This window comes from Coturnix japonica, chromosome 2, assembly GCF_054131305.1.
Source record: "Coturnix japonica strain WE chromosome 2, WE-NBRP24, whole genome shotgun sequence".
Taxonomy (NCBI): domain Eukaryota; kingdom Metazoa; phylum Chordata; class Aves; order Galliformes; family Phasianidae; genus Coturnix; species Coturnix japonica.
Window position 1 is genome coordinate 138,662,199 of NC_140664.1, and position 25,254 is coordinate 138,687,452.

The window sequence follows — 25,254 nt, forward strand, 5'->3', positions numbered from 1 at the left end:
CTTACCCCCACAAAAAGGGCTCCCAGTAAGTTCCAGGGTGATGATTCCCAGCCTTCAGCTTCGCTCCTCTTCATACTACCCCATGCTAAAGAACTGTTTGACCACCAGAGAAAGGGGTGAACGCCCAGACAGAAAGCACAGAGTAAGGAGGGGAGCAAAGGGAGATCTAAAATGGGTCACGGGAAAGTCCAAAGAAAACCAAACAGGGCTGGATTTGAGGAGGGTTTTTTCAGACCCCAACCCTCTGCAAACGCAAAAGAAAACCAGATTGTCTGTGGGGCAGCACGGCTGCATTCAAGCCCCCGCGAGTTGCCAAGCACAAGGTAGGTTCAGGCAAAAATGTTCATCCAGCTACTTTACATATTTTCAAGACGGCTTAAAGGGCCAAGAGGGACAGGAGCCAGGGCAGCCCGAGGCAGCTGGCAGCACCACAGAACTGCAAGCCCTACCATTGCATATTCCTCCTTCACAGCATCAAAGCGGAGATCGCCACCACCCCCAAACAGCGTTCTGCTGGAGAACACGAAGGAAAGCAGAGCTGCCAGCTCTTAGATAACAGAGGGTGGTGATCCACCACCTTAAAATAGCTGCCACCTCCATTTTGCTCACTGCAGAACGAGCTTTTAAACTGTTTCAGGCCTAACCCAGCCATTGCAAGGATAGAAAAACCTGAGACGCACTAATAGGAGAAGTGCTGGAAAAGGGGCTCTGCCAACAGGCAGAGGAAGCCAGGCGTGCAGCAGCAGCAGCTCCCTGTTCAGCATCACCACGTGCATAACCAATAGCTGCCTCTGATCAATGGCGTTTGCTTTGTGTTGTCTCCCACTGACAAGGCCTCAAAAAGCTGAGCAGCACAAGTGATGATTCTCCCCGTCCTGCCCCCAGTTTTCCTTGCCCTGAGAAGCAAGGAGAGGGGTTGTTACACTGAGCTTGCTTCTGCTTTCATCAGGCACTCCCATAGGAGGCTGCCTGCTCTGTGTGTTTGGAGCACAATGAAGCTGCCAGCAACTCAGCCCTTCTGGTTATCACATGGGATAGTGCTTTTGGGATACTCAAAGTGGAGATTCCACCTCCTCTCTGGGCTCCCCGTGTCCAGGCTCCATAACCCACACAGTAAAGAAGTGCCTCCTGATGGGCTCCTGAGCTCCAGCTTGTTTCCAGTGCCTTGTCCTGGCCTCAGCACCAGTGAGCAGAGCCCAGCTCTGTCCCCCTTGCAGCTCCTGCTGGAATTTATGGCCATGGTGGATCCGCTGTGCCCCCGTCCTGCTCCATGCTGAGCAGCCCCAGGCCCTGCACAGGGTCACAGAGTGGTTGAAGTTAGAAGAGATCACCCAGCCCAACCTCTGGGAAGAGTCCAGCCCCATCCTCCTCCTCCTTTCAGATTCCACCCTCGAGTCTTCTCCAGGCTGAACATCTCTCATAGAGCTGCTCCAGGCTCTTTGTCATCTCAGCAGCCCTGCACTGGACTCACTCCAGTACATCCAGATCTCTCTTGTACTGGGGATCCACCAGTGGACCCAGTGCTCCACACAAGGCATCATCAGTGCTGATTAGAAGGGGAGGATCCCCTCCCTCACCCTGCTGGCAATGTTCTTCCCAGTGCAGGCCAGGATGCCACTGGCCTTCTTGCCCACAGACACATTGCTGGCTCACAGCCCCTTTGCATCCGTCAGGCCCACAAGCTCTCCTTGATGCTGGGTGCAAACAGGTACAGAAGATGAGAAGACTCATTTCTCTCTCTCAAGATCTCACGTTGCATCCTTTCTTACTTCAGTCATACGTTGCATTTTAAGTATGATTACGTGTCTACATAACCATGTCTGAGACTGAAGAACACAATATGTCCTTGTGTTCCTCCTGCTTCCCTCTTCCACCTTATTTCTTCATGGACAGGGACTAACGTCGTTCACCAAACCAGAGATGTTATAGCCCCTTCCTCATCTGATTATGAAATTACAGCCTTTACTTTGGCACTCTGAAAAGCTAATGACCATCTTGCTCCAGGGTCTCACCCTCCTAGTCCCTACTCATTTGCTAGGGAACAAGCTTTCAAGAGCTACAGTTGTGCTAGCCACAGAGCTAACAACTGCGTGCACCCACACACCACAGCCATCAGATAATTCCACATAGAACAAGCAAGGAGGAGCTGCCTTTTTTATCTGCATTTATGAGATGCTCCTTGAAGAGTGGCCCCTAACCTGGAGCTATGGAAAGAAGACAAACCAATTCTAGCACAAGTCAAGGAGCTTGAAACACAACACAGCAGATAACGTGGCCCTGTTGTATTGTAGGTAGATACAAGCTTTATTTCTTGTTTTAACTGCAGAAACGATGCATAGACTGCAACTGCAAAGCTACCCAGCCCCAGAAAAACAGAAGTTCCTTGCCCTCAAGTGACATGAGAATATGTGAGCTTTCTTCTGCACCACTTCCTTTTTCAACTTGAAAATGCAGATGACAACCTGTCAGGAAGGAAGCACGATGGGGGGAGACTCCAAATACCTTGATAAATCAACAGCTCTTACACTGGAGAAAGTTAACGGGGCTCCTGAAAACAACTGCTGTTTATCACATAGCGTTCCAAAGCTCCTTCATAAACTTCATAGATCAAAAAAGGTCCACAGACAATCCCTAATAGCTGAGGCTGATCAGCAAGGCTAAAGCTGCTCGAGTAGGGTCAGTCTCAGCCACGGAGGCACAGGGTCACACACAGGCAGCTTCTGCTTCCAGAAGGGTGGATGTCAGGGGGAAGTTGTGTACTGTGAGAGTGGGGAGGTGCTGGAACAGCTGCCCAGAGGCTGTGGATGCCCCGTCCATCCCTGGAGGTGTTGAAGGCCAGGTTGGATGGGGCCCTGGGCAGCCTGGGCTGATATTCAATGGGGAGGTTGGTGGCCCTGCCTGTGGTGGGGGGTTGGAGCTTCATGATCCTTGGGGTCCCTTCCAGCCCAGGCCATTCTTTGATTCCAAAGAGGAGACTCCACAAGCAATCTGGAATACCTACTCCAACGGTTCAATACCTTCACAGTAAAAAGCATTTTCTTATGTTTAAACAGAACCATTTGTTTCTCCAGTATGTGCCCACTGCCTCCAAGTGTGGCACCAGCACCACTGAGCAAAGCCCAGCTCTGATCCCTTGCAGAGATTTTCACAGCCATGGTGGATGCCCTGAGCCCCCCCTTCTTCATGTTGGGCAGCCCCAGCCCCCTCAGCCTCTCCACCCAGCAGAGCTGCCCCAGGCCTTGTAGCACCTTGGTGGCCCCTTGCTGGATTCTCCTCAACGCATCCAGATCTTGTGCAGTCCCGAGCTGGACCCAGCACTTCAGGCACAGCCTCACTTCCTATTTAGTTAGGAAATCAGATGAAGATGCTCTGTTCCCCCTCTTCTTTTATCCCACATGGAAAGATGAAACCTGGCTATGAATGCCACCCAACACAGCAGCCCAGGACAAGCAGCACTCGGCAGGACTCACCAGCAGGCCAAAATGCAGAGGCCAGTGAAGAGGATGATGGGGATGGGGTAGGAAGCACACAGCAACCCGTGGTTGTAGAAGGCCCGTGAAATCCTCTCACGCAGCTTTTCAGTCAGGGTCATCCTCAACCAGTGTCACCTAGCTGCCATCCCGGGACACATCAGGCAGCCAGGCAGATCCAGCATGTGCAGCACCTCCACAGCACTGTGTGCACCTACAAATAGAAAAAAAAGAAAATGAAAATAAACATTACCATTCACATAAACATTATTTGCCTTTAGGAAGGGTTTCACCTTCGTACCTCCTTGGAAGAAAGGGAATGTTTGTATGAGCCCAGAGGGAATCGGGTCAAATTATTGGGCTTTGCATAGGAGAAGGAAGGATGGAAGATCTAAGAGAATGACCACAGCTGCCGTGAGCTGCAGCAGCAGAGATAGGAATCAAGTTGGCTGAAAGGAAGGAAAGCAGGTTAGCAGTGAAAGAATTCAACAGCGCTCCAAGGAGGTGCCAAAGTGCCAATGAGAAAAGAAGGACCGAGGTTATAGCTGTGACAGCACCTCCCAGGGAAGGGCTCCTGGACACTGAGCACCTCCAGCACAGCAGCTCTGACACACAACCAAAGGGATTAGCACAGCTCTTACAGCTCAGACAACTAAAGGAAGTTATTTTTGGTTGGGGGAAGATGAAGGGGGGGAACATAAGTAGGCACAGTGCATAAGGCTGAGCCAGAGCACACTGCGCAGTAAGGTAAACCAGAGCAGATGTCTCTTATCAGAGTATTTGACCATTACAAGCGCAACCCAAACTGCCATGTCAGAATTGGCCAACGAGCCGTTTCAATCGCCAAGAACAAAGCATGAAACATAGAAAGCCCTAAAAAAGGAGCTTTCTAGAAAACGTGGAGCAAACAAACCTGTCCTCAGACTTCTTCCTTTGTCTCTAAAGGGACTAAATGCAAAGCATGTGGCTCGCAGCACTGCGTCCAGAGGAGGAAGTCCTGAACGCAGGACACATTCTCCTGTATTTCAAAGCTATTGGCACCCAAGAGCTGCACTTTTATCTGAGAGGAAATGATGACATTTCCCAGCCTCTTCAGAGCAACAGGAGACCCAAAGCGTGGGAGATAAGTCACCCTGACCACAGGAAGATGATATTCGTGGTTGCTCCCAATAGCTCAATACAAGGCCTAGATATAGACTCAAACCTCTGGCCATCCAGCATTTTGAACTCCTCATTTCACCACCACAGGAGGTTGGGTAGGTCCACGGGCAGGGAATCCAAACTTAGGGTCACTGATAGACTTTAAGGGTTATTAGACACATCTGCTATAAACACAGCAGTACCTGCACTGAAAACTCAGTCTGGGTTGATAGAACTGGAAAGGAAATTACAAAGAAAAGTCATCTGGACCCAAAGCTTCATCTCAATGGGGATTCTTCTCATTGTGGCTGTGGCTGGAGCTATATGGCATCATGCTGGGGCTCCCCCACAGCACCTGCCCCAATTGCAGGGTAGGTCATCCAGAAAGGTTTGGGTGCTGCAACCTAAAAAGAAATGACTGAGCAAAAAGGGCCGTGCTGTAAGGCTGGCTGTCCAGATGATGCTGCCTGTTCAACCCAGCATGAGACCAACACATACCTGCAGCAAAAACACCACGCACAGCTTCCTAACAGCAAATCCAGTTACTAGCACCGCACTGGAACAGCTTCTACCGAATGCAAAGTGAAAAGGCAGCATTCACTTGCTTTGCCTGCTGTGAAACAGCATTAACAAGAAAATTCAAGTGTTCCACGTCCAATATTTGCTTACTAGTTGTTGGAGAGCTGCACGCTGCATTCTGAAATCAATTCAGTGCTCCTGAGGATAAAAGCAGGAATCGGTCCTGTTCAAATAAAACCTGATTTTAAGGACAAGCACTAAAATAGAAACTGTTCAGAGGACTTTGTATGTTGGTTTTTTTGCACAACTGCAAATCCAAGACAAGGTCTGAATGGCAGCAAGCAGCAGCAGGACGTCTCCTTATGGCTTTGCCATACAGTACGTTGTGCACCTCATCCCCTTCAGCTACAAGAGATGGGCACACGGGGAGATGAAGCACAGGAAATTTAACTTTATTTGCTATTTATTTGTTCAGACAACACTGGAACAGGTTGCCCAAGGAGGCTGTGGGTGCCCCATCCCTGCAGGCATTAAATGGAACAAGGAGGCTGTGGATGCCTCATCCCTGCAGGCATTCAAGGCCAGGCTGGATGTGGCTCTGGGCAGCCTGGGCTGCTGGTTGGAGACCCTGCACACAGCAGGGGGTTGGAACGAGATCATCATTGTGGTCCTTTTCATCTCAGGCCATTCTGTGCTGTCACCCTTTGGTCCCTCCAGTGGAAGGAGCAGAGCCAGCTGCTGCTGGAGCACTCATGCCCCAGCTCAAAGCATTCTGCCTCAGCAAAGGGATAAGGGGAAGAAATAGGGGAACACTCCACAGTTTCCACACCATCCAGCAATTCTGACCACTGATGTGTGAATTCTCCCCCAGTGAGGGCCAGGAACCAAACACTTCTGAGGACTTCAGAGATGGGAAAGCAAGAAACATGCCCAAGACACAAACCTCCTTCATAGAAACGCTGCACAATCAGCTCTCACAAAGTTCCTACTCTTCGTTTGCATTCCCGTGAGAAGAATAACGTGCTTTGTGCTGCCAGAGGACACGGAGGTCACAGGGAACAGAACGCTTCCTATGGGAAAAGCACAACCAAAGCGCTCACCCTGCAGGCTGACCCCAGCACAGGGCACAGGACAACCTGCACCTCCTCAGCCCAAGGCTCTTCTTTCTGCACCCAGCAAGGAGAAGCACTGCAATAAATTGAACTGCAGGTTAATTTACCTCCATGACACAGATATTGGCTAAAACAGGCTGGATGTGGCTCTGGGCAGCCTGGGCTGCTGGTTGGAGACCCTGCAGATAGAAAGAGGTTGACGCTGGATCAGCACTGTGGGCCTTTGCAACCCAGGCCATCCTATGACTCTATGAACAGCAATCTCCTCTATTAAGCATCTATTTCCACTGCCTTACTTCCAGAGCATTGCAAACAGCATTAGGCAGTACATTCCTGCTGGGGATGAAGTAATAGGATGTCCACGAGAACCACAGAACAAGAGATATGCTACAGAAATAACTATAAAAACTTCAGAGCATAACTGCAAAGCTCACCCCTCTTCCTGCACCAAAGGAAGCACCGTGCCAACCACAAAAAGCATTTCCCAATCTTTCCTCCCCAGCAACAGAGCTCTTGCCCAACCTAATGGTCACCAGCGATGCCCTGGTCCCCACTATTTACTGCACAGCTGGAAACAGCTTCTCTTAAAGTATAGAAACACAGAACGGCTTGGGTTAGAAGGGACCCCAAGGATCACGAAGCTCCAACCCCCCACCACAGGCAGGGCCACCAACCTCCACATTGATACCAGCCCAGGCTGCCCAGGGCCCCATCCAACCTGGACCTGATCAAGGCCAGCTCTGCTGCACAGCCAGCTCTATAGCACCCTACCAACCCAGCTCAGCCCAGCCACCGAGGCTTCACCACACTTCTGTCTGCACCCAGCACCCAGGCAGGGCACACACAGCACATCACAGTGTGATTCCCTAAAGGGCTCAAAAGGAATAATAATGAAATAGACCAAAATGAGAGCTATCATCCGCTCAGATGGCACGAGGTCAGACTTCCTTCCCACGTGGCACCACCCCAATGGGATCAGATCAAAGCATTACTGGAATTACCTCTGTATTTAGAGCTCCCAGCAAGCTAAGCACAGAGCAGCAGGTTTGGACAGTGAGTCTACATTCACATGAAAATCTCTATGGCCAACTAAAGTTATGTCCATCCAGAAATATGAGCCTAAAGTAAAAACCCACTGCTCTGCAGAACAGCAAAGGGAAAAGCATAGACTGGAGGTCTATAAACTGCAGGTGGACAGAAATGGATTTAAGAGAGGTTGAAGGATAGTAATGAGCGTCTGATTCTTTTAATAGAGGGAAGTAATGGGTCCCATGGGGAACAGTGTTGTTCAACATACAAGTTACCTGGAAAAACAGGTGCAACACTGACACGGGTAAGTGCTGTCTGCTCTTCATGGGGGCAGAAGGAACTGCCCACCAAGTGGCCAGGCAACAATACTGCAAATCAAGCTCAATGCCAATGAATGTTGTGTGATGGATACTGGGAAAAGAACATTATGTGCAAAGGAATGTACATTCTGCATGCCAGGCTGGATGTGGCTCTGGGCAGCCTGGGCTGCTGGTTGGTGACCCTGCATACAGCAGGGGTTGGAACTGGATGAGCACTGTGGGTCTTTGCAGCCCAGGCCGTGCTGTGACCCTATGATTCTAATTCTGCTTCCCAAGAAGAGCTGCTCTGCAAAGCTAAACAGGCCTTCCACAGCAAATACTGCAAGACACTGTGCCATGGTGAGCACTCAACGTCCCACACCTCACAGAGCTGCCGAAGGAAACGTGGGAGTTGAGCAGTGTTTTCAGAAGGCAAGCAGCACATCCATCAGAACACACAGCTCAGCCAGCAGCCCACTGCAGCACTGCTCCCTCCTAGGCTGGCACTTTGCCTGCGGGCACAGCGGATGGGGATGGATTCAGAGCCCTGCCCCAATAAACCTCAGCTGCAGCTCCGTGCACTCCACCAGGCACCCTCTGGATGCACCTGCAGGTACAAGTCTGGGCAGAGGATTAGCAGTGTTAAGCAGTCATTTGCATTGATCTATCGCTACCAGGAAATCTGTAAGTCTTTCCCCACGAAAGCACTTCTGCTTCAGGGACAAAGCTCCAGGATGTACAAAAAAAGGAGGTAAAGCAGAGGGGTTCTGAAGTGATTCATTCTGAAAAATACTTCTCTGGAAAAGGATAAAATCCAGCAGGAGAACACGGTGATGGCTCAACTATCTGGGCATAAAAACACCTCATCACCCAGAGAGCAGATGTGGCTGTGGCTTCGAGGAAGGCTGAAGAGCTCCCTGAGGCAGCACTGCAGTGCTGCAGCTTGCACTGCCCACACAGAGCATCGCCACATCCCCATCGCTGCTTCTGCAGCCCTCTGAGTTCCTGCTTCAGGTGGGAAGTTTGGCTTCTGCATCAGCACCTTCCACAGCTGCCAGGGAAAGCGTGCAGAGAGCTCCTAGAGCAGAAGGAACAGAGCAGAACTAACAGAGCAGAACTGCTCCCATGTGGCTCTGTGGGGTGGTGCCCGTCCTGCTGCACACAGAGCCTCCCTCCAGCTCCCACAGCTCCAGCACAGCTCTCACGCTGAACCCCGGAGGGCTGGAAGCCCTGCCTGCTAATTAGCAGCTACTCACAGGCAGGATGCCAAGCGACAGAAATGAGAGCCCACAGCCACCACGCTGACCACACACTGCATGTAAAGGGAAGTGAGAATGAAGAACCCTGGATGTATTTCCCTGTGTTGTTCCCTCAAAAAAAAAAAAAAAAAATAGAAAAAAAGCCACAAAAAACCATTAATCAGAACCGTTTTCAGGACAAAAAGACAAGAGTGCTCCCTAACATCTGCCCCGCTCAGGAGGCACAAGTGAATTCAAGCACCTGTAAGGTGACTCACCTGCATGGGATTGATTTTCAGCAGGTTCTGGATTACAGAAGAAACGTTTGGCAAGGCAGAATAAGCAAGAAGGGCTGTGAGCATCGGACAAAGGGAGCCCTCTGTTATCTCCAGCATCACACACAGCTAAATATTTTCCTTTCTAATAATCCACAACTAAAAGCCAGGGCTGCCAACCCATTCAGCTCTTTCTCCCCAGCAGTGAAACAACCCCCAAACGACGCTGTTAGATAACAAAGCCTAACTCCAACATTGTCTTCTGAGAACAGACCCACCATTATCCCCACGGCATCTTTATCACAATGGACCACACAAGATTAATTCAGTTTTTAACAGAAGAAATGCAACCCTCCTCCTCATATGTAATCATAGGGTTGAAAAGGACCACGATGATCATCTGGTTTCAACCCCTGCAATGTGCAGGGTCACCAACCACCAGATCAGGCTGCCCAGAGCCAAATCCAGCCTGGATGTTCTCCTCATTCATTGCTGCTCTCCCACATCAGCTGTAACTCACCGTTCAATGGGCAGGAGCCTCAGATTTCCCTGCTCTTCCCAAGGGAATCCAGCTCTGCAGTAAAGGCACCGGCCATCCCGAAACGTCAGCGCTGGGCGGTCACCTGAGGACACAAAGCACAACCTGAAGACATCAGCTCCATGCCCATCCCTCCACTCCTTTCTGGTATCTGGGCTGCAAAATAACATCTCACAGCCAACACAGCTGAGGGCTGCACTGCAGAACTCCCTTCTGCTCCTTAAAAGCCTCATTTCAATGCAGCAATCCAGGACAGGGCAGCGAGAGGGAAGAACACGGCAGCCCCAGAGCAACAGCGGGTGGGAAGGGCTGAAACCAAAGGCGTTGCCCAAGGAGGCTGTGGATGCCCCATCCCTGCAGGCATTCAAGGCCAGGCTGGATGTGGCTCTGGGCAGCCTGGGCTGCTGGTTGCTGACCCTGCACACAGCAGGGGGTTGGGACTGGATGAGCTTTGGGGGTCCTTTGCAACCCAGGCCACTGTATGATATGACTCCACAGGTTGTGCTGAACAAACCAACAGTGAGTAATTACAGCGCTGTGCAGAGAACTCTTGTCCAGCTTCACTCATCACTCAGATTCTGGTATTTGAGCGCTACTTTAATGCTCCTGAGAGAAAAACAAGAAAAGCCACGATGGATTCTCTGCTCTTTTGTGCCATCTGTGTGTTTAATTCTTGCCTGGAGGGACAGGCAGCAGAGCACCACTGTCAGTGAGCACACAGCACTGAGCTGGTGGCAGCCCGGCCTCCCTCTGCCTTGCATAGGATGTATCACACCTGTATGTGAAACCTATTGCTGTTACAGCAGCAAAGAGCTCATGCCATAGCTGAAAGGAAGCTTCGCTTTATGCTGGGAGGGGCTGAGAAAAGAGCTGAGGGTTGTTTTGGTGTTAAGGCCACAGCTCTGTCCTGGGTTGCAAAGGCCCACAGTGCTCATCTTAAACCAACCCCCTGCTGTGTGCAGGGTCACCAACCAGCAGCCCAGGCTGCCCAGAGCCACATCCAGCCTGGCCTTGAATGCCTGCAGGGATGGGGCATCCACAGCCTCCTTGGGCAACCTGTTCCAGTGCGTCACCACCCTCTGGGGAAAAAACTTCCTCCTAAGATCCAACCTCAACCTCCCCTGTCTCAGTTTAACACCATTCCCCCTTGTCCTATCACTGCCCACCCTCACAAACAGCCGTTCCCCCTCCTGTTTATTCACTCCCTTCAAGTACTGGATGCCCACAGTGAGGTCTCCCTGCAGCCTTCTCTTCTCAATCCAAACCAGCCCCATTCCCTCACCCTTTCCTCACAGGAGCTGCTCCATCCTCTGAGCATCTTAGCGGCCTCCTCTGGCCCCGCTCCCCGAGCTCCCCATCCCCCTGTTGTTGTCCCGCACACACACATCACTACACACGGGCCCTACAGCAGCTCAGCACCTTTGTTCCCCTCAGGCTCATCGCAGCTCCGGGTCGGGCCGCAACCTCCAACAAGGGGGGGATAAAAGGGGGGAAAAAAGGCGAAAATGGCTGCGAGAGGAGGAAAGGGGCCGGGGGGGGAAGGGGAAATGGGGGTGTATGGGGATGTATGGGGTGTATGGGGGTGTGTGGGGATGTATGGAGGTATATGGGGTGTGTGGTGCTGCAGGGCCGCGCTGTGTGGCCGGCAGCTCCGCTCACCTCACGGCCTGTGCTCCTCCACCTCAGGCCGCTCCTCGCAGCCCCGCTCAGCCCGTCCCGTCCGGTCCCGCTCACGTCGCCGTGCTCCCGGCCCGGTCCCGCTGTTCTATCCCGTCCCGTTCCTCTCCTTTCCTCCCCTCTCTCTTTCCGGTCCGCCCTTCCCGCCCCCTCGCCGCCGTCTCCCGGCTCAATGGCGCATGCGCGACCCCCTTAGCCCCGCCCCCCATCGCGCTGCGGTTCGGTCCCGCTCGGCCACGCCCCCTTGCTCCTATTGGACACGCCCCTCGGGGGGCGGGGCTACCGGAACCACGTGAGAGCGCGGAAGTGGCGCGCTGGGAGCACGTGGAGCGAGGCTGGAGGGGCGGTGGGGCCATAGGGGGGATGGTGGGGCCGCTCACAGCACCGACCATAGGACCAGGTGTTGGCTGTCCCCGCACAAGGACACGCTGTTCTGCCCTCTGCTCTATCCCTGCCCTTGGCTCTGGACGTGGCCGAGGCTCAGCACAGCTGGGAGATGGGCCTTGAGCTTCTACAAACCAAGGGCAGCAGTGGGGATATGGGCAGTGAGTTCAGTCCTTACAGTGGGGATATGGGCAGTGGGTTCAGTCCTTGCTGTGTGGATATGGGCAGTGGGTTCAGTCCTTGCTACAAACCAGGAGACACCGTGGTTCTCAGTGCTTCCTTGCTGCTATCATTGCTATTGCATGGCCAAACACACGCAGCAATAACAGGCTGCAGCTGCTGCTGGGATCCAGCTCTCCAAATGAAGCTGGTTCCGAAGGGCTGCTCTCCTCTGGGCACATCGCTGCTGTTGAGTGCTGCAGAACCAGAACGGCTGCACTAATTAGATCCTTTATCTAATTAAAATGAGTGACCACGAGCCCTTAGTAACACTCCATGACAGGAACTGGTAGGTCATAAAGCATCGCTGGTTGTGATCTGAACGCACTGATGGGTGCAGGCTGATGGACAAACATTGCTTGCATGAGGATGAGCTGGGGACGTCACACTGAAGAGACACACACGGGCACAGGGGTTGTATTGTATATTAAAGGGGGAAAGTAACAAAGAGCAAAGAAGCACCTGAGCAAGGCGGCCTGCGAGTCTTACATCAGCCAGGAGAGCAGCTCCACACAGAGCTGCGTCTTGTTTCATTCTGTGTCAGCTGGGAGTTGAGCAAATCTCTCCCATGGCAGAGCTGGGAGAAAGGTAAGGATTGCAACACGTTCCCAAGCCATCCCCGCCTCCACCCGCTCTGTGTCATCTCTTTAAATGCCAGGGTGGGGCAGCCATACACAATCGGAAAAGGTGAGGTGTGCCCAGCCCTCAGGGCATGGCCCCTGCTTGTACCTGCACGCTCCGAGGGGCAGCCGTGTCAATTGGAGCTGTGCTTTGTGGTCTTGTGTGCTGTGTGGTCTAAGCGAGCTGATGCCCTTGTCTGCATGCAGTGCGAGATGCTTTTAAGCTTCCCTCTTAGGCCAGATTGCTGCACAGCTCCTGGAAGGAGAGTGGTTAGGCCCTGGAACAGGCTGCCCAGGGAGGTTGTGGATGCCCCGTCCTTGGAGGTGTTCAAGGCCAGGTTGGACGGGGCCCTGGGCAACCTGATCTAGTAAATGTGTATGTTTGGTGGCCCTGCCAGGCAGGGGGGCTGGATCTACATGATCCTTGAGGTCCCTTCAACCCGGGTCATTCTGTGATTCTGTGGAAGGCACTGAGGAAACAAGCAGGTTTTGCAGCACATCCGATCTATAGGTACCGATCTATAGGTTCCAATCCATCAGTTCTCCTTGCTCTGTGGTGCTCTCACAGCTCTGTGTGGTGTCACCGCATCACAGCACAGCAGCTGACAGCCCTCTAGCAAAAAAGGTGACGTTCTTGTCCTGGATCTTGTACTGGTAGACCTGGGTGACGTCCTGCTCCGTTGACTCCAAGGACAGTCTCTTAATTATTTTCATCTGCAAAGGGAAAGGAATAGGAATGTCATCCCTTGGGCTGTCAAGATGTCCCTCCATGCTACCATTACAAAACCACTGTTACACAGACCTCAGCGGTGCCTGCAGGCAGTCTCACCCTTGTGGCAGCCCCTAATGAGAGGCCAGCAGCAGGCAGCCCCAGCAGCAGGGCTGCAACCCCAGCCCAGGAGAAATGACCACAGGTACGGTCAGGATCCATGCACGTGGTGCCTTGGGGAAGCTTCCCAAGAACCAGATATCATTCCTTTGCCACCACCTCAGTGGGGGACACAGCCTGCTCTGCGGATGCTGCATAAACCTCAGCCATCCTCCAGGAATGGGACATTTGCAGGATGTCACTGAAATATCCCCAGATACATCCTGCAGGAGCCTGGGTGTGCTGGCAGGTCCCAGTGACCGCAGCAAGGCTGTGTGTTAGTCCTTAGCCATTAGACCAGGCTAATCCTGGGCCAGAGGAGTGACAGTGCATCGCACAGGGCAGACAGAGCACATCTCCACACAGTGTGACATTCTGTGCCTTACCTCCCCATGAACATCCTTGCAGAAGCCAGTTGCCAGCCCCTCCACCCACAGGATCAGGTTGCTGTGATGACACAGGGAGGTCACCAGCAGCTTGTTCTCCTCATCTTCTGAATCCTCACTGCCATGAACCAGCACCACGATGTTCCCCTGCAACGAGAACAGCTGACAGTGCTGAGCCTCTCGCTGACTTAGGGCCTCACTGCCCTCAGAATAGTTTACCCCTAACATCTAATCTAAATCTCCATTTTTTTTTAGTTTAAAGCAGTTTCCCCTTATCTTACCCCTATCTCCTGTGCAGCTCTGTACCACCAGAACCCCCAAGTCCTTCTCTGCGGGGCTGCTCTTCATGAGTTTCCCTTCCATCCATACTGATATCTGGGACTGCCCTGACCCAAGGGCAGCACCTTGCACTGGGCCTTCTTGGAGATACATACACATCTCTGAAATAGCTTGGTTTGTATATATATATATATTTACATACACATACACACATCTATATTATATACATACGTATCTGGAGCCTAAAAATACATGGAGCCTTTGTTACATGACAGCTATCTAGTTAAACCTGTCTGTCAGGCCATGCAAACAGCAGCTCTCTGGATGAATTCACAACAGCTAAATAAAGACACAGCCCAGCAACTGCAGCCAGAGCTGAGCTTCAAACCTTCCCAGCTCCTCAGGAGCTCCCCAGTGCAACACCACCACCACGAACCAGATCCCAGGAGCCTCTGCACTGTGGACTTAAAATAACACCCAATTCTCAAACAAGTAAAATGTGCTTCAAAGCTTCAGAACATCTTAGACAGAAATAGAAACACGTTAGCACAATTCACCTTGCTTTTTCTTTTTTTTTTTTCCCCAGCTGCTTTGCTGCTAAGTATTCCCAGCAAGCACCTTGTCAGCATTTCCAGCTCAAACACCCTAGCAACATGTGAAGTGCAGGGTATCAAAACTTGACACCATCTACTTGATTTCTCACTCAAGCAAAGAGAGAAATGGCCAGAGTGGTGGATGCTGCAGTGTAAAAAGCAAAGGATGGATGTGATTAATGATTTTTGGCTGTGATGCTTCCAGAAGTGAGCACGTCGCCAGGGAGATTGTTGCAGAACTGCCACATTGTCACACACCCTTAGAAAGCAGCTGGTGCAAAACTGCTGGAAGCAGAGAGCCGTGTTCCCTGCACCCCCAGGAGCTGAGCAGACCTTCAGCTATGGCCCCAGACACTCATCAGCCCCTTGTCACCTTAGAAATGCTTCCTCCTACATGCACACAAACACAGCAGTGAGCAGACAGCTCTGGTCACAACTTGATAAAAGCTCCACCCCAAAGCCCTGCTCTGCACAGCGCCTCCTGGAAACCAGTTGCAGAGGGTGGTACCCTGGGAACTAATGCAGCCCCCCAGGAAGGGTCCTGGAGTGAAGATTCAGACTTCTTGCAGAGACAAAGCCTTCTGCAATTCTACTGTGCACAGGGGGGCAAAGAGAAAGCCAGGCTTTGGTTTTGTGTGCAGAGGGAGCGGTACCTTGAGCTGAGAGCACACCATCATTCTGCAGTAGTGGATGAAGTCCAGCACATCCACTGGTGCAGCACCCAGGCTGAGCAGCACGCTGAGATCATCCACCAGCAGCACCCGGCCCTTCCAGCAGTCGTTGTCAGTGGGCGTCAGGGACGTCCGGACAAAGTCAAACAGGTCTTTGAGGTTGGAAATGCTCCCACTGAAAGGGAAAGAGGAGAACTTGGGGGGCTGTGATCACCCGGGTGTCCCATTGAGCGTCACTGACCCAACAAAGGCAACACCAGCCTGCAGCACCCCTGCTGTGCCTGCTGCCCCCAGGTCACAGGATCACAGAATGGTTGGGCTGGAAGGGACCTGAAAGACCCCCTGTTTCCATACCCTGTCATGGACTGCTTGCACCAACCAGATCACGCTGCCCAGGTGTCCATCCATCCCAGCCTCAAGTGCTGCAAGGGATGGGGCACCCACCCTGTGCCAGGGCCTCACCGCCCTCTGGGTAAAGAACCTCCTCCTAATACCTAACCTAGATCTCCAGATCCAGAGGTTACCTGCAGTCAATGCTCCTCACTTGCGTGTGCGAAGGGAAATCCTCCTACCTTGCTCAAGGGATGCACCATGCTGCAGCAACACCAACAAACCACATCCCTAAGGGTTATAGGATCCCACAGCACAGGACCTTACAAGGCTTTCCTGCCTGCCCTGGGCCTCTCCTCCAGCACACCCCCCGAGGTGGTTACCTTTCATGTACTCTCAGTGCATTTTGCTGCCCCACACACTGACTCCACAGCACTTTCCATTTGTTGGGTGTAGGGACAGGAGATAGGAAAACCCAGAGGGGAAATACTCAGCGTGCTCAGCCCCAGCAGAACCACCTCTGCCTCCTCCAGCTGGATGGGTTTACCTTATAAACTGAAGAGGACTGGGCTGTCCTGACTGCTCCTCCTCCCCAAACACGAGGTCAAGGCAGGACTTGAGGCCTTCCAAGAAGACAAGCTGTCCCCGTTCCGTGGCAGCTGTCAGGCTGACTCCCTGGGGAGAGGAAAACATTATGTTGCAGAGCAAACTGCTTTGGAGAAAGGGTGCAAACAGAACCAAGCAGATCAACAGACGAATTTTATATCAAGTCCCATCAAAATGCGTTAATAAGGTCACTGCCTGAATGACTCCTGCACAGTAGCTTTAAAGGAGGAGAAAAACAATCATGGTGGTTTGGGGTGCTCAAATGGGCTGGAGTCACTCCTGGGAAGACAGCAGCATCACTGCTGCCCAGCATGGGAGAATAATTCTTACCCAGAGTCAGGGAGAGTATAGGTACGGGGTATTAGCAGGGAGCAATTTCCTCATCCTCCTTTCTTGGCAGGTGAAAGCAAATGGTTTTTGTTATCTTCACATCACTGATGTGGCAATACTGAGAGCCTGGCACTGGCAGCTCCTCAGTACAGCCCACGCACATGAGCAAGGTGCGGTGTGGAAGAGGCCAGGGCCAGGCACCCTGACACCCACACAGCACAGCTCCCACAGAAAGCAGCCTCAGCCCTTGGGAGAAGGAAGAGGGACCATCAGCATCCACCTGGGGCCAAGATCTCACAGAATCATACAATCATTAAGGTTGGAAAAGACCTCTGAGATCACTGACTTAGACCCCAGCCCATCCCCACCATGCCCACTGATCCCACACTCCAAAGACAGTGACTCCACCACCTGCCTGGGCAGCCTGTGCCAATCTCCTACTCTGCCTTGAGAGCGAAGCACTGAGCACATCCAGCTCCCAGCACCTCCATGGCCAACCAAGAAAGCCCTGGCAGAGCTACAGCATATTCATGCAGAAGATCCCAAATGGAGAACCCAGCTGGAGACACAGCTCACAAAACAGCTCCTTTTCTTTTCTTTTAATCACCAAGGGCAACTTTATGTAATTCTATCGCCCCTCAGCTCACTGGTAACTGCATCAGTTCATTTTTTGGGAGAACATTTATTCCCCTGTGTAACCATAAAGATACATCACGCAACTCACCTTGGTCAAACCGCCAGCTTCCCTGTGGGAAGAAGTGTGAGTCTGCCTGGCTGCATAGTGTGGGCTGCTTCCCACATTGCACAACGGGACTGCAATCTCTTCAAATGGAGCTGGGGAGCGTTAACACAAAGCCTCTGCAAATGGGGCCGTTGTGCAAGGCAGCAGGTAGTTGGCCAAAATGGCGAGACACGGTTAATAAAAGAGTTCAGGAAGCTTTAGCTCAACTGCAGGATTGCTCAAGAAGCAAAACTAGGGAGGACGAAGGCTGGGAAGCAGGCCTGGAAAGCCACAGCCTGGACATCTAATCAATGTCATACACCTACACGAGGCTGCTCTGGAAGCGTGGTATTCCACACAAGCACCTCAAGAGAGAGAAGGTCTGAGTAGATAAGGAAGAGGTCCCTTCCAGGAAGATTAACCCCCAGCTCCTGCAAGGCTTATCAGTGACCACATGTTTGGTGCTGATGATAGGAATGTCAGATTTCCATCACGTTTCCTTTCTTTGCTGTAACTCTCAGGGGAGCAATCCATCCATCCATCCATCACCTGGGCTTCAGGCACAGGAGTTCAGCTTCAGCAGGTGATAATTACCCACTAAAACCCTGATGGGAAGCATGGCAGGAGTGCAGAGCTAGGACTAACCTCTTGGGCAATAACAAGCCCACACCATGGAAAAATGCCTCACCAAGGCCAGAAGAGCTCAATGCAGCAGGAATGTGGATCAGCTGGCAAATACCTGACGTGCCACAGAGCAGGGCTGCACTGCAGGGCAGCTGCAGGAACAGGTTGCACCGATCCCCTGGTGAACTTCTGGAGTTCATAGGACTCAGGTTCATGGTGAAGTGCTTTGTCGAAGCAGCATCTGAAGTCAGACTTCATGGGGATCACTCAGAAATGGAGTTTTGCTTTGTGCACATACAAACTGTACTTCAGACATAATGGCTCAGTTCAGAAGGGACTTCAAAAGAGCATTTAGTTCCAGTCCCCCCGTTCAGCTGTTTCCCTAGCAGAGCAGCAAGGAACCACCATCTCCTCCTTGAAACACTTGGCAGCCCAGCACTAGGACAACAGGGCCTGCCTGGACAACAGAGAAAAGCCCTGGGACAGCTCAAAAGTGATGGAAAAAGTACCTAAAATAGCCATTGGCATCTGCTTGAGCGCCAGCAGGATTAGAGACACTAAATCGTCCTTGCTGTAGGGCCACAATGCCAAGCAGCGTGCATTACCAACCCTGAAAGCTCTCATTATCTCCCAGCACCGCGCTCCATCACCGCACAGCACACAGACATTATCTCTGGCAATCTGTCACTCATCGATCCAGCCCCGAAATGCCTGAGATTGCAGTGTGGGGAGGTTGGAACCAAGAGCTTCCCAACAAGACCCTGCTGCAGAGCCTGCAATGTGACTGGGCAGACAGCACTCGGTCCCACCATCCTGCAGCTGTGATGTTCCTTAAAACCAAACCTGTTGCTTGCTGTTGGCCAATTCATAACAGAAAGCAGGATCTGCAGGACAGAAGGATAATGGACTATGTGAGGCAGCTCCAACAGCGATGGCACTGCGGTACAAAGTGCAACAATCTGCGATCAGGTACTCAGCCAAGGTCTCCTCTCCAGCATGTGTACCCTCGGGGGACAGCAGGGGTGAGCAGGCAACGTCCCCGGGTCTGCGACCTCAGAGCTGGGAATGGGGGAGCAGGAAAGAGGGAGGCTACATGGAAATGAATACGTTTTTCCTTTAAAACAAATCAAGCCTTGTATAAGTGAGAGTGGGAACACCAACCCGGCAGGCTGCCCTCGTGTCGTTGGTCCTGCTGCAGCTCTCTTGAAGGTCACGACAAACAACATTAATGTTAACTGTCCCTTAAAATTAAGTGTGGATCCTCGTGAATTTGAAAACAAGAAAGTGTGAAGACAGTACTGTGAGGCAGCAGGGCACAAAATCCCAGAGATATTGCACTTAGCTGAGCTGGAAGGGACTGGTGAGACATGGCAGCACTGCTGGGAAGCAGCAACACCATCAGGTGCTACAAGGACTGTAGGGTAGCAAAGTTATACTGTAAGACTGATTCAGACCTGAAACCAACAGTGCAGGGTCAGCTCACCGCTGTAGGCAAATGTAATCCCTTCCCTCAACTCCCCCAGCAAACTGCATTGTTCTTCTTATCACTCCTTCACAAGAGTAATCTTTGTGTTGGAAGCATCAGACAGCACATCACTTTGATTTGCATTGCACATGGGCTCCAGCTAATCCTCATGCTCTCTTGCTTCTCAGACTCTCCCACGAGAGAGATGACACCACCGCCTATTAAAAGCACACACTCGAGCTTTGTAATAGGAAATTTCACCATATTAAGGAACACACCAACAAATATGATTCTGCTTTTAGAGCAGCCAAAGTTCCCGTACTGAACAGCTGAATCTCCAGCCCACATTTCCTCCTCTGGGAAATGCTCAGCAGAGGAAATGCATGCTCAGTACCTGACCAAGAGTTAAACTCCACATCAAAATGCTGTTTGCTCAGTCCATTTTAGTTAACTTCAGTCTGAGCCCTCAGGCCATTTATCTCCTTCCAAAAGAAGGTGAAAACTGAGTATCTCAAATAAAACCAGCTGTTTAGCAAGTACCAAAATCCAACCCACACTTTGAGTGGGGAACGCACCGTCGCTGCACCTTCTCTGTAAGCAGAAGCACTGCTGAGACTCCTAGAACAGAGCAGGGAGGGTCAATGCAATCCCTTCAGCTCTGGGAGGTCACCTGGATTCCACACCCAGAGCGTTTCATAGCTGTAAGAGAGCACTCCACAAAAGCTGAGAGATGCATTTCAGTCCCACAGGAGTGGGGGTTGTACTGACACTAAGAATGGCCTTGCCTCCCTCGTTCTTAGTTTCCTCATTTTGTGGTACATTTAATCCTTCCCCCACTCACCATGGTAAGGAAATTGGTGCTTGTGGCTTCTCAGATGGCTCAAACCCATGGCTCTGCCCAGAGGCCAAAAGCAGCACAGAGGCATCCTTCTGAATGTACCTGGACACAGATACCAGCGGGCCTCCCTCCCCAGAGCACTACTGAAACTCCATCCACTGGTCTGGGCTTGTCTACGGGGCCTGCAGTTACCAACCTGTGCCAGGAGACTTACCAGCTTCTGCGCCACGATGTTATAGTGACTGAAGGACTGGACCAGGGCCAGGAAGCAAACCTTACAGCCAGCTGGGGAAGAAGACAAAAGGCACATTGTTTGTATTTCACTTGTAAACTGCCATTATCGAGGCACATAAATCACAGCAGCCACACTATAAACCTGCCTGCAAAGGCCTCGAAGGGAGGAAGGTTTAGGCAGCCTCTCACTTGGCTCGTAGCTTGGAATGGAATAGAATGGCTTTCCATTCTTACCTTTCCATGGGTTTTCCATTCTTGCCTTTCTTTGAGCTTTCCAATTTAGTGAAAATTGGAGCCAGGTTAAAAATAAACAGAAGGAACAAAAAAGAGGCGACATAAAGAATAGAAAGCCCCTTTTCTGCCCCGGGATCTCCCTGCACTGTTTGTTTGTACAACTGCAAGGAGGCCAATGACCGACCATGACATGAATTACTGAAATCACAGGCGTGCCAAGAGTCCCTGTTTTGGCTCTCACAGGGCAAGTGACCTTATCTGCAAACACACAGAGAACCAGCAGTTTTCACAGAGATACATCACTAGAACATGATTTTGGAAAGCCCAGCGCCTGACAACCTGGCCTTGTGGTTTGGTTCATACCCAAAGCAGTGCGGTTGTTTCTCCCTGCCAGAGCACAGGACAGATTACAAGTGTCAAGGTCTGTGGCCCCAGATTACAAGCAGCAAGGTCTGCGCTGCCAGCTGGGCCTCCACAAATGCTTTGAGCACCAGCTGGGCACTGGGTCAAGGGCAGGATTGTGCTGAAGGTCGCATGGCAGGCCATAGAGGAGCACTGCCCTCTGCCCGGCTCACGCTGCTCACTACCTGCTCAGTGCATGCTACAGTGTCACTGCTCAGTGCAGTAAATAAACCGCATCTTAAAAGCAGGTGAAGCTGCAGCGGAGGAGGTGGCAGTTGTGGGGAGCACACGCAGCACTCTGAGCTAAACTGCAGCCTCAATGTGTTTAGCAGCAGAAAACTGGAGGAGTCCAAGAGCTGAGCCTCTCCAAAGCCTGATAGGTTATTCAGGGGTGGAAGTTTAGCAGCAAAGCAATTAGGCAGCTCGCCAGCCCCTCCATTTGTTTGTTTGTTTACTCGCTGCTATCTTATCTATCTGACAGTTGTTCCTGATAGTTACAACATGTTATGAAATGTTCAGTAACAAAGGACCTACACACACGGCAGCTCTCCCTCAGATGCCAGGGTGATTTACGGCCATCACTGCTCTAATGACGTAACTGCAGGGAGATTAAGGGCTAGAGAGCAAGGCCTAGGAACAAGTCAGGACCGGGATGCAGAAACCCTGACAGCAGTTCATGGCACTGATGGAGGATGTCCAGAATCAGCTCTTGCAGAAACACTCCATGGAGAAGGAACTTCAAGGAGCAGGAGAAGACAAACCCCTGCCTTGCAGTCCTGCTGCTCACCTACCTCTGAGGTAGAAGGAGAGGAAGTGGTGCACCAGGAAGCTGCCATCCGTTCCGCCGTCTCGCAGCAGCGTGAATTTACCCTGCAAAAGAAGCAGCAAAGAAACTTTACAGTGGGTTGAGATGAGGGTACGAACAGCTCCTGGATCTGTGCCTTGGGAGACGATGCCTGCAGCCAGGGGAGGCTCTGCAGGTACAGAAGCTGGACTCGATGATACTAATGGGTCTCTTCTAACTCTGGATTTCCTTAATTCTATGACAGCAGAGAAGGAAGGGCACAGGCAGCACCCAAACACCACGCAGGCTCACAGAGATGTGCCACGATCAGAGCAGAAAGCCTCAGCATCAACATGTTTACAGGAGCAGAACACAAAGTAAACCACCTTGTTTTGATCAGGCAAGCAATTAATTCCATTCATCAGTGCCTGCTTGTTATCAGCACTGGTCTCATCAAGGCGTTTGTTTCCATTAAACTTTTAGTTGAGATTTGCCTCTAATCAGTACAAAACACAAATGGGTTCCTTTTAATCACTAACTTTATCGTTGCTTTTGGTTTGTTTGTTTCAATCTATTACCAGGAAAAAATACAACAAAGCCCTTTGCAGCAGCATGCTATCTGCCCATAGGCAATTTGCAAGGCACCTATCAGTTAACACCCCAATGCAACGAGGTGCTACCAGAATGGCAAGCAGTCAGGATTGTCTGCAGGGAATGCAAAATGAAGTTTAGGGTGCAGAAATGCTGCTCTGCCCAAGTCAGAGGGAGCAATTATCCACCCAAAGCCGAGAGGCTCATAGGGATGCACCCTCCAAGTGTGAGACTGGAGGGGTCTCTGCGTTGGAACAGCACAAGATGCTCATTTCTGTGCTCAGCTCCTCTCACGTCCCCTCCCCGTGCATGATGTGAAGCCTGCCTGCTAGGAAGGCTCTGCACTTTGCTACCACATGCTGTGCAGGACTCAGCGGGATGCTGTCATGGAGTGCACATATCATTTACCTCCCTCAGAACTTGCAGCTATTGACCTTCAGTCTCGACGATCCTCACCCCGCTGTCGCACTGCAGCTGTTTAATACTCAAAACTCCCCATTTCTGATGTTTCCATGCGCAGTTGAAATGTCTGACCTGGGCACCTCCCTCAATGCTGTATTTGCACCCAGAACTCCTGGATATACTGGAGTCCTGCCTGTTTTCCACCCAGTCTGTGCACCCTTCCCAAGCCCAGGAAGACCCTCCCCAACAGCTCCATGCTGTTTCCTTGGCCCTGCTGCTGGCACAGAGAGAAGAGCTCAGCACCCTCCACTCCCTGGGAGGAGCTGTAGGGCCATGATGGGCTGTAGGGCACCGTGAAGGGCTGTAGGGCATCGTGAGGAGTTGCAAGGCACTGTGAGGGGCTGTAGGATACCATGAAGGGTTGTAGGGCACCATGAGGGGCTGTAGGGCACCACAAAGGGCTGTAGGGCACCACAAAGGGCTGTAGGGCACCATGAGGGGCTGTAGGGCACCACAAAGGGCTGTAGGGCACCATGAGGGGCTGTGGGGCACCATGAAGGGCTGTAGGGCACCATGAGGGGCTGTAGGGCACCATGTGGAGCTGTAGGGCACCATGAGGGGCTGTAGGGCACCATGAAGGGCTGTAGGGCACCATGAAGGGCTGTAGGGCACCATGTGGGGCTGTAGGGCACCACAAAGGGCTGTAGGGCACCATGTGGAGCTGTAGGGCACCATGTGGAGCTGTAGGGCACCACAAAGGGCTGTAGGGCACCACAAAGGGCTGTAGGGCACCATGTGGGGTTGTAGGGCACCATGAAGGGCTGTAGGGCACCATGAAGGGCTGTAGGGCACCGTGAGGGGCTGTAGGGCACCGTGTGGGGCTGCAGGGCACTATGTAGGGCTGTAGGGCACCACAAAGGGCTGTAGGGCACCATGAGGCCTCACCTCAGCCTCCCCTGCTCTGGCCTTTACAAGCAGGAGTCATGGCCTCAGGCTGCTCTTGTGGGATCACCATCAACCTGTGGTGCTGCAGCACTGTGGGACATGGCGGTGGGCACGGTGGGTGCTGACAGCTGGACATGACGATCTGTAGAGCTCTTTTCCAAACTTAACGATAGTTTGATCCCGAACCTCCCACATCTACGAGCTCTATGAAGGCCCGTCCGCTCCTCATACCATCATGGCCGCCCCCATCTCGCACTACAACTCCCGCCGTGCCCCGCGCCGCCGCCTTCCCGCCTTTTTCCCTCTCCACAGCCTCCCGCCCCGCCGCCTCCCTCCCCCTGCCCGCCCTCACCGTGTCCGGGCGCTGCGGGGCGGCGTCCAGCAGCTCGTTGAGCTCCGGCAGCATGGCGGCTGTGTGCATGTGTGTGTGTGTTGGGGGGGGATCGGGGAGAAGGAGCCACCAGAGCCGCGCATGCGGCGGGCGGGGCCGCCATCCCGCCTCCAGCCCCCCCCCCCAACCGCCGCCATGTTGTCATGGGGGGCGCCCTGAGAGGAGGCACTGAGGGGATGGGGACAGAGGGTCGTGCTGAGGGGACACGATGTGGAGACACTGGGAGCCTGAGGGGACACGGTGTACGAGCCCGCCCTGCTGTACGAAGGGCCCTGCGCTGTGTTCCAACGCAAACATCGGGTTATTCTGCGATCCCCACCTCCCCCTGCTGGCTGTGTGCTGTGAGTCAGCAACCACCTCTGGGGCTCAGCAATGGGGCATCCAGCTGGGCTCTGCACCATGGAGCATCTCCCTGTGCCATGGACCCACACACTGCATCATAGAGCATCTCCCTGTGCTATGGATCAACATCCCATGTTATGGACCAATATCCCATGCCATGGAGCACCTCCCTGTGCCATGGACCCACATACTGCACCATGGAGCACCTCTGTGTGCCATGGACCAACATCCCATGCCATGGAGCAGCACCCCGTGCCATAGAGCTGCACCCCATGCCATGGAGCAGCACCCCACACCAAGGCCTGATGCCCACCCATGTGGCTCTATGGCCTGCTGCCATTTTGGTGTAGGCCCTCTGCCTTCCTCAGTGTTTCCAGCCATGTTACCATCCCATCCAGGTGCTGCTGAGCTGTCGTTTGGCTCTCAAAGACACAGCAGTGGCAGCTCTCTGCTTTGCTGAGTGCTAACAGCTGATTTACAGCCAGCAACCACGAACATCTGAGCAGCGTGGAGCTATTTTTTGCCTGAATTTGCATTTTTTCCCATCATTTTTATCATGTTCTTGCCTTGCCTTTGCTTTTGTAACTCTGTTTTCTCTCCCTGCAGCGCTGCCCTCCAGGAGCTGCAGAACCCTCGGTGCCGTGTCAATGAGATGTAAAATCTCGTCTTTGCAGAGGGAAGAGGAGCAGAGCCGCATG

At 52.4% G+C, this 25,254-nt stretch overlaps 2 protein-coding genes across 5 annotated transcripts in view; both read right to left on the minus strand.

Annotated features, from left to right (window-relative positions):
• Nucleotides 1–11,442, minus strand: part of SCAP (SREBF chaperone) — a 38,122-nt gene extending 26,680 nt beyond the window's left edge. For 2 of the 3 annotated variants that reach the window (XR_014943675.1, XM_015852711.3), the window contains exons 1-3: nt 11,280–11,442; nt 9,603–9,705; nt 3,471–3,684 (exon numbers count right to left, since the gene is read on the minus strand). Coding sequence is in view for 2 of the 3 variants with exons in the window: in XM_015852711.3 (XP_015708197.1) it covers nt 3,471–3,592 (122 nt within the window). In the remaining variant the exon portion in view is untranslated. Of the gene's footprint in view, nt 1–3,470; nt 3,685–6,072; nt 6,200–9,602; nt 9,706–11,279 lie in introns of all 3 variants that reach the window. The other variant, XM_015852712.3, reaches the window with a different exon arrangement.
• An 865-nt stretch (nt 11,443–12,307) lies between these two features.
• ELP6 (elongator acetyltransferase complex subunit 6) lies at nt 12,308–24,250 on the minus strand. Of its 2 annotated transcripts, XM_032443132.2 has the most exons (7): nt 24,176–24,250; nt 21,893–21,971; nt 20,446–20,516; nt 16,195–16,322; nt 15,300–15,492; nt 13,775–13,921; nt 12,308–13,234 (listed from the first exon to the last, which is right to left on the minus strand). In XM_032443132.2, the coding sequence occupies exons 1-7, from the start codon at nt 24,242–24,244 to the stop codon at nt 13,109–13,111; spliced, it is 813 nt and encodes a 270-aa protein (XP_032299023.2). In that variant the 5' UTR covers nt 24,245–24,250; the 3' UTR covers nt 12,308–13,108. The 2 variants fall into 2 exon arrangements, with proteins under 2 accessions (XP_032299023.2, XP_032299024.2); XM_032443133.2 differs by lacking the exons at nt 21,893–21,971; nt 24,176–24,250 and adding an exon at nt 20,700–20,954.
• Nucleotides 24,251–25,254: the final 1,004 nt, after the last annotated feature.